This window comes from Manis pentadactyla, chromosome 6 (genome assembly GCF_030020395.1).
Source record: "Manis pentadactyla isolate mManPen7 chromosome 6, mManPen7.hap1, whole genome shotgun sequence".
NCBI classification, from domain to species: Eukaryota; Metazoa; Chordata; class Mammalia; order Pholidota; family Manidae; genus Manis; species Manis pentadactyla.
Genome location: NC_080024.1, coordinates 57,660,375 through 57,676,318, shown reverse-complemented (window position 1 = coordinate 57,676,318; position 15,944 = coordinate 57,660,375). Strand labels below are relative to the sequence as shown.

The following is a 15,944-nucleotide window of genomic DNA, read 5'->3' as shown; positions in this document are numbered from 1 at the left end:
AGACTGTCTGACTCAAAAATGTAACCATGCTGACAGACCACTCCTGGGGTTCCTGTAGGTGGGGTGGTGGGGAGCAGGAGTCCCCCCCCCTCTCAGCAGGGGGGCACTGTTCTTGGAGCAGCTAGCAGAAGGAGGCTGGCTGGTAAACCCCGGAAGGGATTCTTGTTGAAGCTGGAGTGCCTCTGACAGACTTCCTTCCATCCCCGCTAAGCAGTCCTCTCATATGCACCCACATGGCCACACTGGTGCTTTCAGAGAAGCCTTGGGCATCAGCTAATCCTTCTTTTTATGAAGTCAGACTTTGCCGTTAGTGCAGATGCCCTTCTCTGAATAGATCTTTGCCCTTCGCCTCTCTTTTCCGGCTCCAAATTGGATCTCAGTGCCTTCAAGTACAGGAAGTGCTCAATTTTTTCAGCTTCAGAAGTCTCAGCAGCATGGACTATATATCAGCCATGGATAGGACACGGGAGAATATTAGCATGTCAGCTGGGAATCATCCTCTGGAATCACCCGGAAAGTCCTGCCTCTCATTTTAAGGTAAAAATAGGCATTTAAAGTTGTTAGATGGTTTGATGGCTGCTGATAGTACCACCCAGATCCCCCTGGGTTTGTGTATCCAACCTGATTTCTTGAGTGTTGGCCACTTAGCTGCCCTAGTCTGCAGAGATTCTTCAGCCAATAGGTGCCTCCTCCTTTCCTGGGAGGTGATTTCCTTCCTCTCTCCTCTCCCCGTGACAAGCTCACAGTCTGGAACCACTGACTGGCTGATAAGGGGGTGCAAAAGGTCAGCCACCATATTCCAAGATGGAACAAACCCTAGTACAGTTTGTGCTCCCTGTGGGTCAGGCTGAAGCTCCCACAAAATCCTAGCTTGGCTTTCTTTCTCTTCTTGCTTCCCTCACTCCTGTATTCCTGAGAGCAGGCCCTCAAAAAATTACTTATACAAGAATCCTGTTTAGGTACAGCTTTTAGAGAATCTGACTTAATGCAGAATACCTGCTGAGTAAATTAATGAAGACCCAAGTTCTTCTTTGCAGAATAAAAATTGATAGCATTTGGGCTTCAGCTTTGGCCACTTACATTTAGGCGGTAATTGTACTTACATTATTACCTAATAATTTAGGGAAATAACTATAGATTTACAGTTATGATTCTCTAATTGAAGTGTTACATACAGATTTTTCTGGCACTAGGTATTTTATTATCAAGTATAGACCAGTTGTTTAAAAAAAGTATGGTACAACTGTACTATTTAAAACAAATTCTGTAGTTTTGAGAACCTTAATTTGTTCTCTCTCAATTTGGAGCTGCAGTAGTCAATATGGGTTCAGCTGAACAACTGATCATTTTCCCTGTAGTTGTCATTTTCTTTTCACTACATTCCTTGAGGGACAGGGTCTATATCATCTTGCTCATCTTTGTGTTGTTCCCTATGGTGTCTAGCACAGAATATTGTGAATTGTAGATGTTTAATATCTTTGATGGATTTAGTTGAATCAGGTCCCATAAAAATACTTTTCTTGATAAGTTTAGAAGAATAATCTGTTATTTTTGGTCATTTTTGTTAACTTTTGGGGATGAATTTATCCCTGAGTATCATATCTATGCTTTAAAGAATTGTTGAATACATTTAACACAGTGATTTAAATATTTTCTTTAAAGAACATATTAACAAGGAGTATTTTGAGTTTGAGTTGTTTTATCTTATCTGTGATCCTCTCTATGATTTGTGAAGGTGCATATCTTCCTAGCCCCAGAGTTTCACAGGAAACCAAGCACACATTTTGAGGTGCAGATAGCTTGCTTTATTTTGTTGTTACTATCAAGGAGGTCCAACAATTAAAACTAACACTTGAATTTATACCTGCATGAAAATAACTACATCAAATTGACATTTGGGCAGTTAGTAATGTTGTTTTTAATTTAACGACAGCTTTGTTTTGTTGTTATTTCTTTGCTGTGGCTCATTGCTTAGTTGCCCTGGTTTCTCACCTGTAATTTAAATTTAGAGCTACCACACAAAGGCATTGGCTGCACCCCAGGACCTCCAAGAGCTGGCACTGCTCTGCCATAGGAATACTTGAATAGCTTGGCTAAATGAGGGGATGGCCAGGTGATGTTTTTTTTTCCAAGCTATGCAGGCACTCTCTATGGTCAAAGACAGTGTAAAATGAGCGAACAAAGTGGTGGCCGTTTCACTTTGCTCTGGTAATATTTAAGTCATGATAATTTTGAGTGTGACATCATCAGAGAAAATGTAAGACATTAAAGTGTTGCTTACAGGAGGGTAAATGCAAACATCACCAATGCCTTACATTTCTGATTCAATAGTTATTGGTGCACATGTCCAGTGATGTGCACAGGATCATCTTTTACGTGGATAGGACATCTTCAGTGGGGAATTTCTCAACCCACTGAGGCATACTTAGACATCAACATTATGTTGAGGCACAAAGATTGGTTAAATGTTGAGCAGGGTATTCGTTCCATGAGAAACTTTCTCCTACCAACAGTTAGTTTCAACAGTTACATTGTAAAATGTCATAAAATAAATGGTACAAAACCTTATAACCGTTAATCCGGCTATATACAGTATGTACATATCAGTAGACAATGTATAATATTCTTAAGTCTACAGTTATGAAAAGATTGAAATGCGTATTTTGAACTTTGACTCATTTCGGTTGATACAAAACTACCTTTTCTCTTTAATATTTACAGATCAGAAAGATTAGTCCATGTGAATCATTTGTAAAAAATTAAGAATGAGTATGAATATGAGAGCACAGGCCCTCTTAAATGGATCGAACATTTATATTCACAGTGGCAGAGTCAGATCCAAATTCATTCCCTAAGCTCAGGGTATAAAGTCCACCATCTTGTTTCTGTACGTCCATGATGATCAGAGTTGTCAGGTCATCTGTGTTTTCAATATGGAATCGTCCTAGTTGTTCTTGATTGCGAATTTTTCTTCCACCACAAGACCATGTTATTTCTGGGGTGGGCTCACCCGTAAAAGCACAGGCTACTGTTAAAACTTTGCCCTCATCAATACTGATGTCAGAGGGAAGAGCTTCAATTTTAGGTGGAATTCCTTTATGGTACAAAAACAAAAAGTAATTTTAGGATCACAGAAAAAATAATGATTTGCTTTCTATGGAATTATATATGCTAAAAACTATATGCTACTAGACTTGTCGACCTCTACCACTAATTTCATTGCTTACCTCTTATGCCTGCTTTAAGCATTCTACTAGATGAGCTTTCCAGTTGTGTCATACTAGATTTTCCCATAAAACTGCTGGAACTCATTTCTACAATGGACTCTTGCATGGAGGACATGCTTTGGGCAGACATGCTTGCAAATTTCATTTCAGTCATGCTGCTAATAGCACTACTGCTGAAACTGCTGAAGGAGGCCTCCTGCTGAGAGGCAGACATTTGGGCAGAGTGAGATGAGAAGCTTCCTTGCAAGCTTGTATCACCGCTGGTCCTCAGTACTACCTCTCTGGGAGGTTCTTCAACTAGAGCTGTGGAGCATAGCAGATACACAGTGAACATCAATGACATCTGGTTAATTGTGACATCTGACACTGACTTCCAGAAATGGGAAACTTCACACACACAGAAATATAACCCAGACCTTTTGCTGTGGAAACATAAGCAAATACATACATGCACCTGTCAAGAGCTAGCTCAATGTCTCCAGGAAATGAATCCTTATATCTCTATCATTACATGACATGCAGGTGCTATAATCACTAGGAGAAAAATGATTAGTCATGTAGAAAACAAGTTATAAATTATACATTTTGAAAATAAATGTAACAGGGCAGTTGGTAGCTTTGCTTTGAAAGTTAACTTACCCATGTTTCTGTTAGCTGTAAAGAAACGTTGATCACAGGGATGAATTCATACAGAAGGCCAGGCCTCTTATACATGGAATTTAATGAGCTTCCTAAGAGTTTGGTGTGCTTATTAGACAAAGGCAAAAAAACACATAAAGGCCTTAAGCAAGTAAGGAAAGTGGCAAATATATACTTACGAAGGACTGTTAAGGAAGCAGTTGCTGAGCACTGGCCACGGAAATTTTTGGCCTTAATTGTGTACTTCCCACTGTCACTTACTGATGCATTTCGGATTTCAAGAGAATATACATTTTTGGATCGATTTACGCTGATATTTGAAGAAACAGAAATCTAAAATGAAGAAAATAAGTGTTTCTTTGAGCTCTTTAGGAGTAGATACCGTATTTTAAATTTTCTTCAATAATATATTCATAATTAAACTTACTGGCAGGTTGTTTTTAAACCATTCAATTTCAAGAGAGGGTTCACCACTGATTTCACAGGAAAAGAGAACATTTTGTCCTTCATTAATATTTTGAGATCTGGGCTGTGAGAGGAAGGCTGGAGCATCTGAGAGTTCTTTGCTCAGGGTCAAATTGTACTGACACTTGATGATTCCTTGGCTGGTTTTGCCAATGCAGGTAAGGATTCCTTCATCTTTGTGGCTGGCCTGTTTGATGGTTAGGGTCTGATCGCTGCCTGAGACACCATATCTGTACTCTTCAGAGTTAGCGAGCTCTACTCCATTCAGTACCCATTTCACATCAGTGGCACCAGCAATATTGGCTTTTAAAGTCACTTTCTGACCATCAGTTATGCTCATCTGAGTAGAAAGTGCTTTAATCTCAGCATGAGTTCTGATTTCTTCTGAAGCCTGTGATGATTTAGTGATTTCCTCATGGATAATGGATTTTTGCAGGGAGGTTGCTTCTGATTTCTTGACTTTTTCAGAAATGAGAGCCTTTGAAGCTTCCTCCTTGAGAGCTAACTTTTCTTGAGCTTCCACCTCTGACATCTTGATTTCTTCAGAAATTAGGGCTTTTTGGGATGATATTTCCTCTTGGGCAACTGCCTTTTTCTGTGATGTAATTTCAGAAGTCTTTTGTATAGATACTTTCTGTGCCTCAGTGTCTTTTACAGCTAAAAAATAAAAAAAAAAACATCTGTAAGGCAAGCTTAATTGGAAAGAGGCCCCACCCTTTACTGTTTTGTAGATTCTGCAAGTGAGTAAGATACAAAGAAAAAATGAATTCTGTATGTGGTAATAGGTAATACCTAATTCTTTCTCAGTCCCAGTCTTAGAAAATTGTCATGTATGACTTTTGAGATCAGTGGATTGATGCCTTAAACTAAAGAAAGTTGCAGATGATTCTTATGACTTATGGGGAAAAAAAGACTTGAATAGTCAAAGTATTTAGGAGATGTGTGGATATAGGAAATTTTGATTAATAAAAAAATTGAATTATGTTTTAGAAAACTGGGCTATAAGCAACCTAATTTTAATTGGGAAACCTGAGATAGCTCTTTCATTAACTTTGCACTGCTTTCAAAAATTAGCAAGAGTGAAGGTTATGGAAGCAGTACCATTTTATATATTCTCCTGACTGTATTCTTAAACAGTAAGGAGGTTTAAGGCTGGTTCTATGGAATCTTTAAGGCGGTCGGGGGGCTGGCTTGCTCTTGGAATCTTATATAAAACTATGTACATACAATAAGACAATAAGTGTTTTTATGCTAATATAAGAGCATATGCTAATTTCAAATATGTGTATTTGTACACTTGTGTACATATGGTATTCTAGATTTTGGAAATAGTTTTAATACTTTCTTATATATGAGTATGTGGGTATAAGGGAGAATATTTAGAAATGTTTCTTTAATACAATTTTCTGAAAAATGTTAGGAAGAACAAAAGCCATCGTACCTTTTATTGTTAATTTGCAGTTAGAGGACACAGATCCAGCTGAATTTGTTGCTGTGCAAGTATAAAGCCCGCTGTCAGAAGTATCAGTCTTATGAATTTCTAAGAGGAATCCTCCTTTGTCTTCAGAGAGTTTATATTTATCTCCTTGCATAATAGCCTGCAGAATGCAAGTGATTTGAGTTTTAAAAAGTGATTTAATTTTAAACTTTCTTTGGGAGATGGGGATAAGGAAAGAGGTGAATTTTTTAGAAGATAAAATTAAGAAGACATTTAAAAACTCTTTACCTTTCCATCCTTTGTCCAGATGACAGTTGGCTGGGGTTCTCCAGCAGCTTTAACTGCAAATTTAACGATGCTGTCTGAAGAAACAGTTGTATCCTGCAGTCCAGCAACAATTACTGGTTTTGAGGAAATTGCTTCAGGAGCTTTTGGTTCAGTTTTCTTGGTTTCTGCTGACTCAGCAGTTTCCTGAGCTGATTTCTTGGTTTCTGATATGCCTGATACCTGCTCTTGAATACTCTTGAAGGCTTGTCCCTTAAACTGGAAGGTAGTTTTGGAGGTTCCACCTTCACTAGAAATCTCACAAATGTATTCGCCACAATCAGATTCAGTGAGGTTATGGATTTTGAGCTCATAAGTACCATCTGCTGAATAATGAAACTGGAAATGCCCGTTTTCCTTCAGTTTCTTGCCATCTTTATACCAGGTGACCTCTTTTGCACATAATACACTGCTTTCGACAGCGCAGGTCAGCTTTGCAGTATCTTTAGAAGCTTCTGCTTTCAGGGACTGAATTATCTTGGGCGGGGCAGAGACTGGTAGCTGCTGAACTTTCTCTATTGGTGTGGGTTTTGTCTCTGTGGGTGATACGACTTTTGGGTGAGAAATCACTGGTTCTGGGGATTTCACTCGTTTTGGAGACTTAATTGCTTCTGGGGATTTCACCCGAGGCTCTGGGGATTTGACTCTTGGTGGTGCTGTCACAGCCTTTTCAGTGACCCTGGCCTTGTGAACAGTCAGAGTAAACTGTGCTGCTTGCTTCCCTTCACTGTTTTCTACCACCACACTGTAGTTGCCCTCATCGGAAGCCTGGACGGAAGAGATCTCAAAGGTTGACTTGTACTTTGTGGTGGTCACTTGGTGGCGGGCAGAAGTAGTTATCACTTGTCCTCCACGCAGCCAGGTCACAGTTGGTACTGGTTCACCATCTGTATCACAAGAAAACCTTGCAGACTCGCCTTCATAGACGGTTATGGACCTTGGTTTCGTTAGAATTCTTGCTGCCAAAGTTGACTTGCTTTTTCTGTGTGTGGATTTTTCTTCTAGCAATTTTTCTTCTACTGCAGCCCTTTTCATTTCTGCATCTGCGTGGTGTTCATATGATGAGAGACTTTCTCTTGTCTCTGTCATCTGTGATTTCACTTCCCTGACTGAAGATGCAGCTTCCATTTCAGATGTTCTCTTAAATGATGAAACTGCATATGCCTCTGTTCTTGTCAGCTCAGGGAAAACAGATTGGGGGACGTCTTCGTCTCTGCGCCGGGAGGCATAGGTGGTGTAATCCCCAACTGTTACGTCCAAGGTTGCATAGTCAGAAGCTTCACCTTTGTAGTTGGTGCACACAGCACGGTATGTTCCCCTGTCGTCAATATGACAGTCCAGAATTTCCAGGGTCAGGACCCCACTCGTGTTGGTGTAACGAATCTTACTGCTCTCTTGGAGTTCTACACCATTGTGGTACCATTTAACCTCGGCAGTTGGCTTAGACTGTACATTTAAGATAAAGCATGTATTTTGGCCACATGGTATCCTGTGGGAGCGCATTCTCAGTGTGATTCGAGGGGCATGGTCCAGTGTAAAAGGCTGCTGACTCAAAACTTCATACTTCCTTTCTGATGTCTTCTGAGTCTTTAAAGCGGCTTTCATAGACTCATACCTGGAAAAGATATCAAATCTTGCAGACCTCTCAAATCTTGAGAGCGATCTCTCACTAGACACAGGGCTGGGGGAACGTGGGCGAGTTCTCTCCGGAGTAGGAGACCTTCTTTCTGTGTCATCTTCGTACTCCTCAGCCGGGGGTGCACGAGACCTGATCAGCTCAGACGCGGGCCTCATTAACTCAATGTAGGTCGGAGACAGCGAGCGCCTCCGTCTCAGTAGTCTAGACACAGATGAGGATGACTCTCTGTGAGTGTGTTTTGCGATTTCATATTCTTCCTCAATTTCTGTTATTTCTGTTACTTCTCTCCGTCGTCTTGATTTCTTTCTAGACTTTTCTTCCTTTGACATGCGGTCAAGCTCACTTTTGTATTCCGAGAGACGCTGGATGGCAGTGACAGGACGCAGCAGCTCCGCATCCTCCCTGTCAGCCATGATTCTCTGCCTTTGTTCTGGCTGTCTGTACGAGGCCCGGGCGTGCCGTTCCCGCAGTTCTGCGTAACTGGTACTGGTCTCAGCCTTTGTGGGGATGTGATAGATTGAATACCTGAAGTCTTTTCTTGCTTCCTCCACCTTGACCTGAGCTTGCGGTGAAGAGTAACGCAGACTAGAAAGCTCAAAACGTGGAGGGCTCCGGCTGGGGGGCGAAGCTGAGAAACCTAATTCAAGCTCCTCTTCAAGACGCAGCCTCTCCTCCTCTGTTCTCTTCATCGCCAGGTAGTCGTCAATGGGAAGGAGTAACTCTTCGTCTGTGATGTCACCAAGAGAACGTCTTCTAGGTCTGTAATAGAAGTCATAATCAGGAGAAGGTGCACGCCGGCGGGCTGGTCTCACCATTTCGAGGTCATCCTGGGACAATTTGGGAATACGCCATCTAGGTCTGTATTGATCTGTGATGCGTGGAAGAGGCATCACATAGAACTGCTCCCATCTTGAGAGGCGGATACGCTTGGGTCTTTTCTGTACAATTCTGTCCATTTTCCCAGGCATTTCAAATTGATCGCGTATCTTTTTGTACCACTTCATGTCAGACATAGGCACAAACTGCTTAATGTGCTGGTCTTCTTCTATGAGAGCCGGTTTGTGCTTGCGCGGCTCCGGTACTTCGTAAGGCATACGGAGTTTTCTCTCCTCCTTCTTTTCTTCCGTCTCAAGCCGGAATTCCCCTTTCACAGTCTTGGTGCTTACAGCTGGCTTGTAAAGGATGGCAGCTTCTCTCAGAGCCTCCTGGGCTACCTGGGTCAGGGGCACAGATTCAGTTCCAGAAAGAATTTCAGCCATTCTTAGTGTCTTGTCAATTTGCTTTTGTACATGTCGTTCACGCTCCTCCTTGCTCTTGAATTCTTGTTTGACATACCTTAAGCGTTCCACTTGCAGGTGAGCCTGGCAGCTCGTGGATCCAGCTGTGTTTGTGGCTGTGACCCTATAATAACCTGTGTCTTCAGGAAAAGTATCCCTAATGTGCAAAGCATAATAATCCAAGCCTTCATGGATAATTTCAATGTTGGGCCCAAGGGACAGTGGCTGACCATCTTTCTCCCATTTTAATGTTGGTGTAGGGATGCCAGACACTCTGATCTCAAAGCAGACACTTTGGCCTTCTTGGCATTCTGCATTTGCCAGTAGCCGTTTGAACATGGGTCTTAAGGTAGCATCTGTTGGAGGTGGATGTGGGGTTACAGTCAGCTTTGCTTTACAGCTGTCTTCACCGAATTTGTTCCTTGCCACAACGGTATACTCAGCAGCATCATCTCTAGTTACATTGCTGATTGTTAACTGGTAAAGACCCTTGTCAGACTCAAATATGTACTTCGTATCATCATCACCCGGTTTGATTTTCTGACCTGATTTATACCATGTTACACGAGGCTCTGGGTGGACAGTTATAGTTACACCAAATCGGACACTTTCGCCCACATAAGCAGTCTTGTTATAGAGAGGCAGGGTAAATTCTGGTGGCCTTTCCAGGAGTCTCATTGTGTCAGTCCTGCGCTTTATTTTCTTCATGGTTCTACGACAATAGTAGTCATAAACTTCTCTCACACCTTTAACAAATAGCTCAGCATAAGAACTGTCCTCACCATAGTCATTGACTACTTTGCATCTGTAGGTACCATCATCGAATTTGGTGATGTGTTTGATATACATGGTGGCCACTCCATCTGCATAGGTGATTTCATATTTCTCACTGTTTTCCAGCTGTCTAACACCAAAGTACCAGGTCACTTGGGTAGACTGATCATAATTTTCAATCTTGCATACATATTTTACATATCCTCCTTCTTCCCCAATTGCGTGCATTATCTGCCCAGAAACTGGGCCAATTTCAACAGATGCTACTTTAACTTTAGCAACACTCACTCCTTTCTGAGATCGAATTGCACCACCACAGGAGATACGGGCTGCGGACACAACCATGTTGAGGTCTTTCTTGATCAGAGTGTGGTAGTAACGTCGGTGTTTTAATGTTCTGATAACTTTAGTACTGACTCTATCTATCTTCTGCATCAGCCATGGGTGCCGGAGTGCCTCAGATGCCGTCATGCGAGATTTTCTCTCTTTCACTAACAACCGGTCAATAAAATCCATGGCTTCAAGGCTAATCTCTTTGAATGCTTCTTCATCAAAAGTATATTCAGCATTTATGATGTTCTCAATTATCTGTTGGTTGCTTTCAGCCAGGAATGGATTGATACCACTCAATAGCACATATACCAGTGTTCCAAGTGACCACATGTCTGTGGCAGTGCTGACGACATCATGCTGGTGGACTTCAGGTGCATAGTATTCAGGGGCAGTGAATAGAAGCCTAAAGTTGTCCCCTGGCTTCAGCTGACGGGCTTGACCAAATTCTATGATTTTAATGGTGGAGCTCCTTCTTGTTTGGTAAATGATATTTTCAGGTCTGATGTCAAAGTGTCCAATATTATGACTATGTAAGAATTCAAGTGCTTCACAGACCTGGCGAATATAACTTACAATTTCTCTTTCATTAAGTTCAAAAGCACTTGTGTTAATGCGTTCAAATATGTCAAGTCCTGATATGAACTCAAAGATCATAACTAATTCTTCCATGCTTTCAAATGATTCATGGAGGTATAAGATGTTTCTGTGTCTGGCAATGTTTAGAATGGAAATTTCCTTCTTTACCAAAACCTGATCAGCTCCTTTGACTTTAACAAATTTGGCCATGTAAGTCTTCTTTGAGGATGTTTCAACACAACGGTGGACTATTCCAAACTGGCCACGCCCAAGATCTTCAGCAATCATATATTTCTCATAGAGTTCCTTGGTTGAAGAGTGAGATGCTTTAGTCATGGAAACTTCCCTGGTTTCATCTACCTCTTCATCGTAGTTCATAGCTCTGGTCTTATCTTCTTTGGTTATGGTTGGCTCTGAAGGCTCAGAAGGCTTGCTCAGGCCAAATTTATTTTCTGCTATTACACGGAACTGGTAACTTGTTTTTCCAAATAAGTTGATCACAGTATAACGTGTTTCTCGGGCCTGTCCTACACGGAGCCATCTTTCTGCCGTAGTTGCACATTTTTCAACAATGTAGTTGGTAATTTTGCTGCCGCCATCAGAAGCCGGCTCTGTCCATGTTAAGTTGACAGAATCTCGTGAGATGTCACTAACTTTGACTCCTCTGGGTGGGTCAGGGACGTCGGCCACATCCAGTTCAACTGTCTTCTGATCAATTCCAAATCTGTTTTTAGCACAGACCACATAGAAACCAGCATCTTTTCTCTCCACTCCATTGGGAAAAACAAGTGAAGTGAAAGATCTTGTGACAATAACTTGGTAGTGGCCATTATTGTCGATGAGATCTTGTCCTTTCTGCCAGGTGATCACGGGATCTGGTTTGCCACTGAAAGGGATCTTGATGCTGAGCACCTCACCTCGGAGAGCGTGAACTGCTCCCATGCCTTCAAGAGTTTTAGGCAAGTGTATCTTAGCTGGAACTGTATCCGAATAAAAGAAGAAAGAATATAATTTTAGCAATACCTAATACTAAATAAGTGTACCTTTCTCCCCTAATTAATAATACTTTGTCTACACCAATGAATAATATGTTATCTAGCACCAATGAAATTGGTTAGTGACTTGTTTTTACCTTCCACTTCCAAGGAGGCAGTGCCAGACACAGATCCTCCTTGGTTGGTAGCTCTGACTTGGTAAACTGTGGCATCATCATCTGTGACACTTGCAATGATGAGCTGGTGGTAGCCACCCTTAAACTCTTGAATCCTGTACTTTAATCCATCTGCAATGATTTCTTTGCCTTGTCTGTACCATTTCACAATAGGTTTTGGATGACCAGTCACTTTGCAGACGAGTGTTGCATTGCTCTGATATCTGACACTGAGATTTCTCAATTCCTCTTTGAAATGTGGTGCCTGAATTGGAACATCAGATTTGGGAGTGACAGGTTCTGATATTTCACTCCATTCACTTTCCCCACCTAGGTTTTCACATTTCACGCGGAACTCATATTCAAGACCTTCAATTAGGTTTTGCACTGAAAGGACGGTTTCTCGAATTTCATCTGTTGTCACAGCAATCCATTTATTCTGTTTCTTCTCACGCTTCTCAAGGTAGTAACTTCTAATCTTTGCACCTCCATCACTGGCAGGTGGCTTCCAAGCCACAACACAAGAATCTTTTGTGACAGCAGTGATAGTTGGTTTGCCAGGTGCACTTGGCTTTTCTATTTAAAACAAACAAAAAAGAATTTGAGTTGTGAGGTGAAACAAGCAGCTTTATTAAAAGCTTATTTTTAAAAAGAAAATGTTATGAACTCAAGTTCTATTAATAGCTATTACAGAAAAATGAAGGTGGATACTTTATGCTAAGAATCTTACTAAAATACAAAGTTCCTTCTAAAGAAGGAGATAGGGTATGTATTTGCTCTTTTAGATATGCAAAAATTAAATTTAACTGAGATAAGAGGTGCTGTACTTTACCTGAATCTTGGCTATTTCTTTTCAAAATTTACTTCCAATAAAGACAATTTTTTATAAAGATGTAGTTTGGCCATATGAAGATCGTAGGATGTTCAAGAGGTTGTACTCACCAAATTGAGTCTTAATGATCACAACTGAGGAAACCTCTAGAGGCTCACTGATGCCAAAAGTGTTCTGAGCTGAAACCCGGAAGTAATAGCCAGCATTTTCTGTGAGGTTCACAATTCTGCAGGTTGTCACTGATATGGCTGAAGACACCAATTGCCATTCAGCCCCTTCCTTTGCCTCACATTTCTCCACCACGTAATTGGTGATCCAGGAGCCACCATCATCTGCAGGTGGTTTCCAGCTGATCACTGCAGAGTTCTTCAGTAGGGCTTCAATCACAAGTGGTCCTGTAGGTTTGTCTGGCTTATCTGTTGGGGGAAAATACAAATATAATGTTCTTTGTAGTGTGTCTCCCAAGATTCTTTTTTCTTTTAAAATAAAAACACTCAAAGTGAAAGTAAAATACCTTGTATTTGTACATCAAGGATGGCATCAACTGTTCCAAGAACATTGCTAAGCTGAACTTTGTATTTCCCAGCATGAGTCTTACGTTGGACTTTCTTCATGACCAGATGAGTATAGTGTTCAGTGTTTTCAATAGTAACGTTTTCTGAGTTTTGCAAAAGTTTCTGGCCATGGAACCAACTGATGGCAGGTACTGGACGACCAATGTACATAACATGAAGTCGAAGTGTTGAACCCACAGCACCACAGTATTTTTCTTTCAATGGGTAACCAGGATGGAACTGTGGTGTTGCTTCCAAGAGAAGCTTACTACTGGTTTCTACTTCTCCAACCTCATTCGTAGCTATGCAGGTATAAACACCTTCATCTTCCTGTTCCTCTGTCATTACTGTCAGAGTATGTATGCGTCCATCTGATGACATTTTGTACTTCCGGCTTTGTATCAGCTCCTTACCAAATCGGTACCATTTAATGTCAGGAAGAGGCCTTCCAATAATCTGGCATGAGAATTGAGCAGCTTCACCTAATTTGGTGGTAACATCCTTCATTTCTTTGTATACTCCTGGAGCCTCTCCCACTGAAGGATATGAAAGATAATATTAATGATTTTTGTTACTACTGAATCTATAATCCTCTGTCTTTGTATTTCAGGAATGAATTTATCCTATTGACTAACATCTTATTAGATACCATGATTTACATATGAGTGTAATTCTTGAAACTTCACAGTGATTTTCCTGGGGTCATATGGAAAATAGGGAATCAATGAGCACATCATCACATTATTACCTAGAGTGACTTTTCTCATTATAGGAAGGCATTAACAAATGTATAGGGTTTTGGGGAAATACGAATTCTCTCTATAAATCTGTAGTATCTTTGCCCTTACGTGGGAGTGGAGTACATTTGCTGACCATTGAAGTCTTGTTAGGAAGGAAAAAAAAAACCCATTGCATTTGAAGGAGAAACTGCTCTAAGAATGTTCACTGCACCTAATATTTATTGAGATTATGCACATGGAATGACTTCCCATAGAATGTATCAACTATTCCCTGTGTGTGCATATGCCAAAGTGTGTGATTCTTTCCAAATACTTACTCTACAATAAAACCTTTTGTTTTGGCATCTACTTAGTATAGAGGAAGATTTAGCCTTAACTGTTGCTTATAACCATATATAAATTGCTTATAACCAGTTTATAAACCATAAGCAGAAAATTAATTGCTACTTACATGTTAGTTTAGTCTTTACAGACATAGCAGTTCTTCGAGGTCTGCTAAGCCCAGTCTCATTCTCAGCAAAAACTCTGAATTCATATTCAGTAGCTTCCAGCAAACCCCCTATTGTGAATTGCCTGTCCTTGATGCGGTCCTTATTGCTCTTCTTCCAGGCACTGTCCCCAGACTGTCTATATTCAACCCAGTATCCAAGGATTTCTTTGCCACCATCACATTCAGGTTTCTCCCACTGGAGAGTGATGCTATCTTTGGATATTGAAAGAATCTCAAGTTCTCCAGGTTGGCTTGGCTTATCTGAAATATTTTAAAACAATTGAAAAGAGAATCAGCTTTACTACTGAAAGAAAAGAAAAGAAGACCAAAGACAGCTTGTCCTTTTTATTTCAACCCCTTTGGACACTTTCTCCTCACCAAACGGATCTTTGCAAACCACTGGTTCAGAAGCAGGGCTGGTCTCACTCAGGCCAACATCATTCTGTGCAATGATGCGGAACTGATATTCAGCATCAGGAACAAGCCCAGTGACGGTGTACATTGTGGTTGTTATCTGAGTCTTATTGTGCCTGACCCACTTGTCAGTTGATGTCTCCTTGCGTTCAATGTAGTAACCTGTGACTCGAGAACCACCATCATCTTTGGGCCGGGACCAAGACAGGCTGACAGAACTCTTGGTCACATCAAGTACTTCGGGAGGATTGCTTGGAGGCTCTGGAGGATCTATGGATGTAAGTGGAAACACACATGTGTTAGAGTCCAGTCTCAAATCTTATAAGCTGTGAGCTTCCATTTCAAAACAAAAGAGTACTGAAGGAATTTTTACAGTGTTGTGGTTGGAAGGGAACTTACTCAGGGGTGTTTTTGGTATGACCGGTTCCTCAGATTTCAAGGGTTTGCTTATGCCAAACTGGTTTTCTGCTGAAACACGGAAATGGTATTCCACATTTTCTTTGAGGCCTTTTACCACCAGAGATGTACCTCGGACTCTGGAATCAATGGTGTACCAGGCAGCTTTAGGCACCTCTCTTCTCTCGAGGATGTAGCCTAAGATGTCAGCACCACCGTCATCAGCAGGGGGTCTCCAGCTGACTCTTACAGAGCGAGCCTGTATGTCGTCATATTCAAGTGGTCCCTCTGGAGGGTTGGGGTTTCCTATCACCCTGACCTTGATGTAAACAGCCTTCTTGCCACATTTGTTTTCCAGGACCAGGTCATAAGTGCCGGAATCATCCCTGTCTGCTTCTTTGATAACAAGCTCTGTGTGTGTCTCGGAGGTTGCGATCATGGCACGCTTACTAATATCTTGGCCTTCCTTGGTCCATTTACATATTGGGAATGGTTTTCCTTTGATTGGTATGGTCAGTCTGATGACTCCACCTTGTCTTACAAAGACACCTTCCTGGTATCTTTCATCAAGTTCATAATCAGGATATTCTAGGGAAAAAGGTAGGGTTACAGTTAGCATTTTTGTTGGGGAGAGGGTGGGAAATAAGTCTTAGGGGTCTTACAGCAGAAAGTAAAT

At 41.2% G+C, this 15,944-nt stretch overlaps 1 protein-coding gene across 50 annotated transcripts in view; it reads right to left on the bottom strand.

Moving 5' to 3' along the window:
- Window positions 1-1,782: 1,782 nt before the first annotated feature.
- TTN (titin) overlaps window positions 1,783-15,944 on the bottom strand; it is a 263,454-nt gene continuing 249,292 nt past the window's right edge. For all 50 annotated transcript variants that reach the window (XM_057503886.1, XM_057503834.1, XM_057503857.1 and 47 more), the window contains 12 exons: window positions 15,272-15,856; window positions 14,837-15,142; window positions 14,420-14,719; window positions 13,189-13,764; window positions 12,785-13,090; window positions 11,825-12,418; window positions 6,058-11,672; window positions 5,773-5,929; window positions 4,294-4,988; window positions 4,046-4,199; window positions 3,228-3,530; window positions 1,783-3,094 (listed from right to left, as the gene is read on the bottom strand). In XM_057503886.1, coding sequence (XP_057359869.1) covers window positions 2,796-3,094; window positions 3,228-3,530; window positions 4,046-4,199; window positions 4,294-4,988; window positions 5,773-5,929; window positions 6,058-11,672; window positions 11,825-12,418; window positions 12,785-13,090; window positions 13,189-13,764; window positions 14,420-14,719; window positions 14,837-15,142; window positions 15,272-15,856 — 9,890 coding nt within the window. In that variant the 3' untranslated portion in view covers window positions 1,783-2,795. The remainder of the gene's footprint in view (window positions 3,095-3,227; window positions 3,531-4,045; window positions 4,200-4,293; window positions 4,989-5,772; window positions 5,930-6,057; window positions 11,673-11,824; window positions 12,419-12,784; window positions 13,091-13,188; window positions 13,765-14,419; window positions 14,720-14,836; window positions 15,143-15,271; window positions 15,857-15,944) is intronic.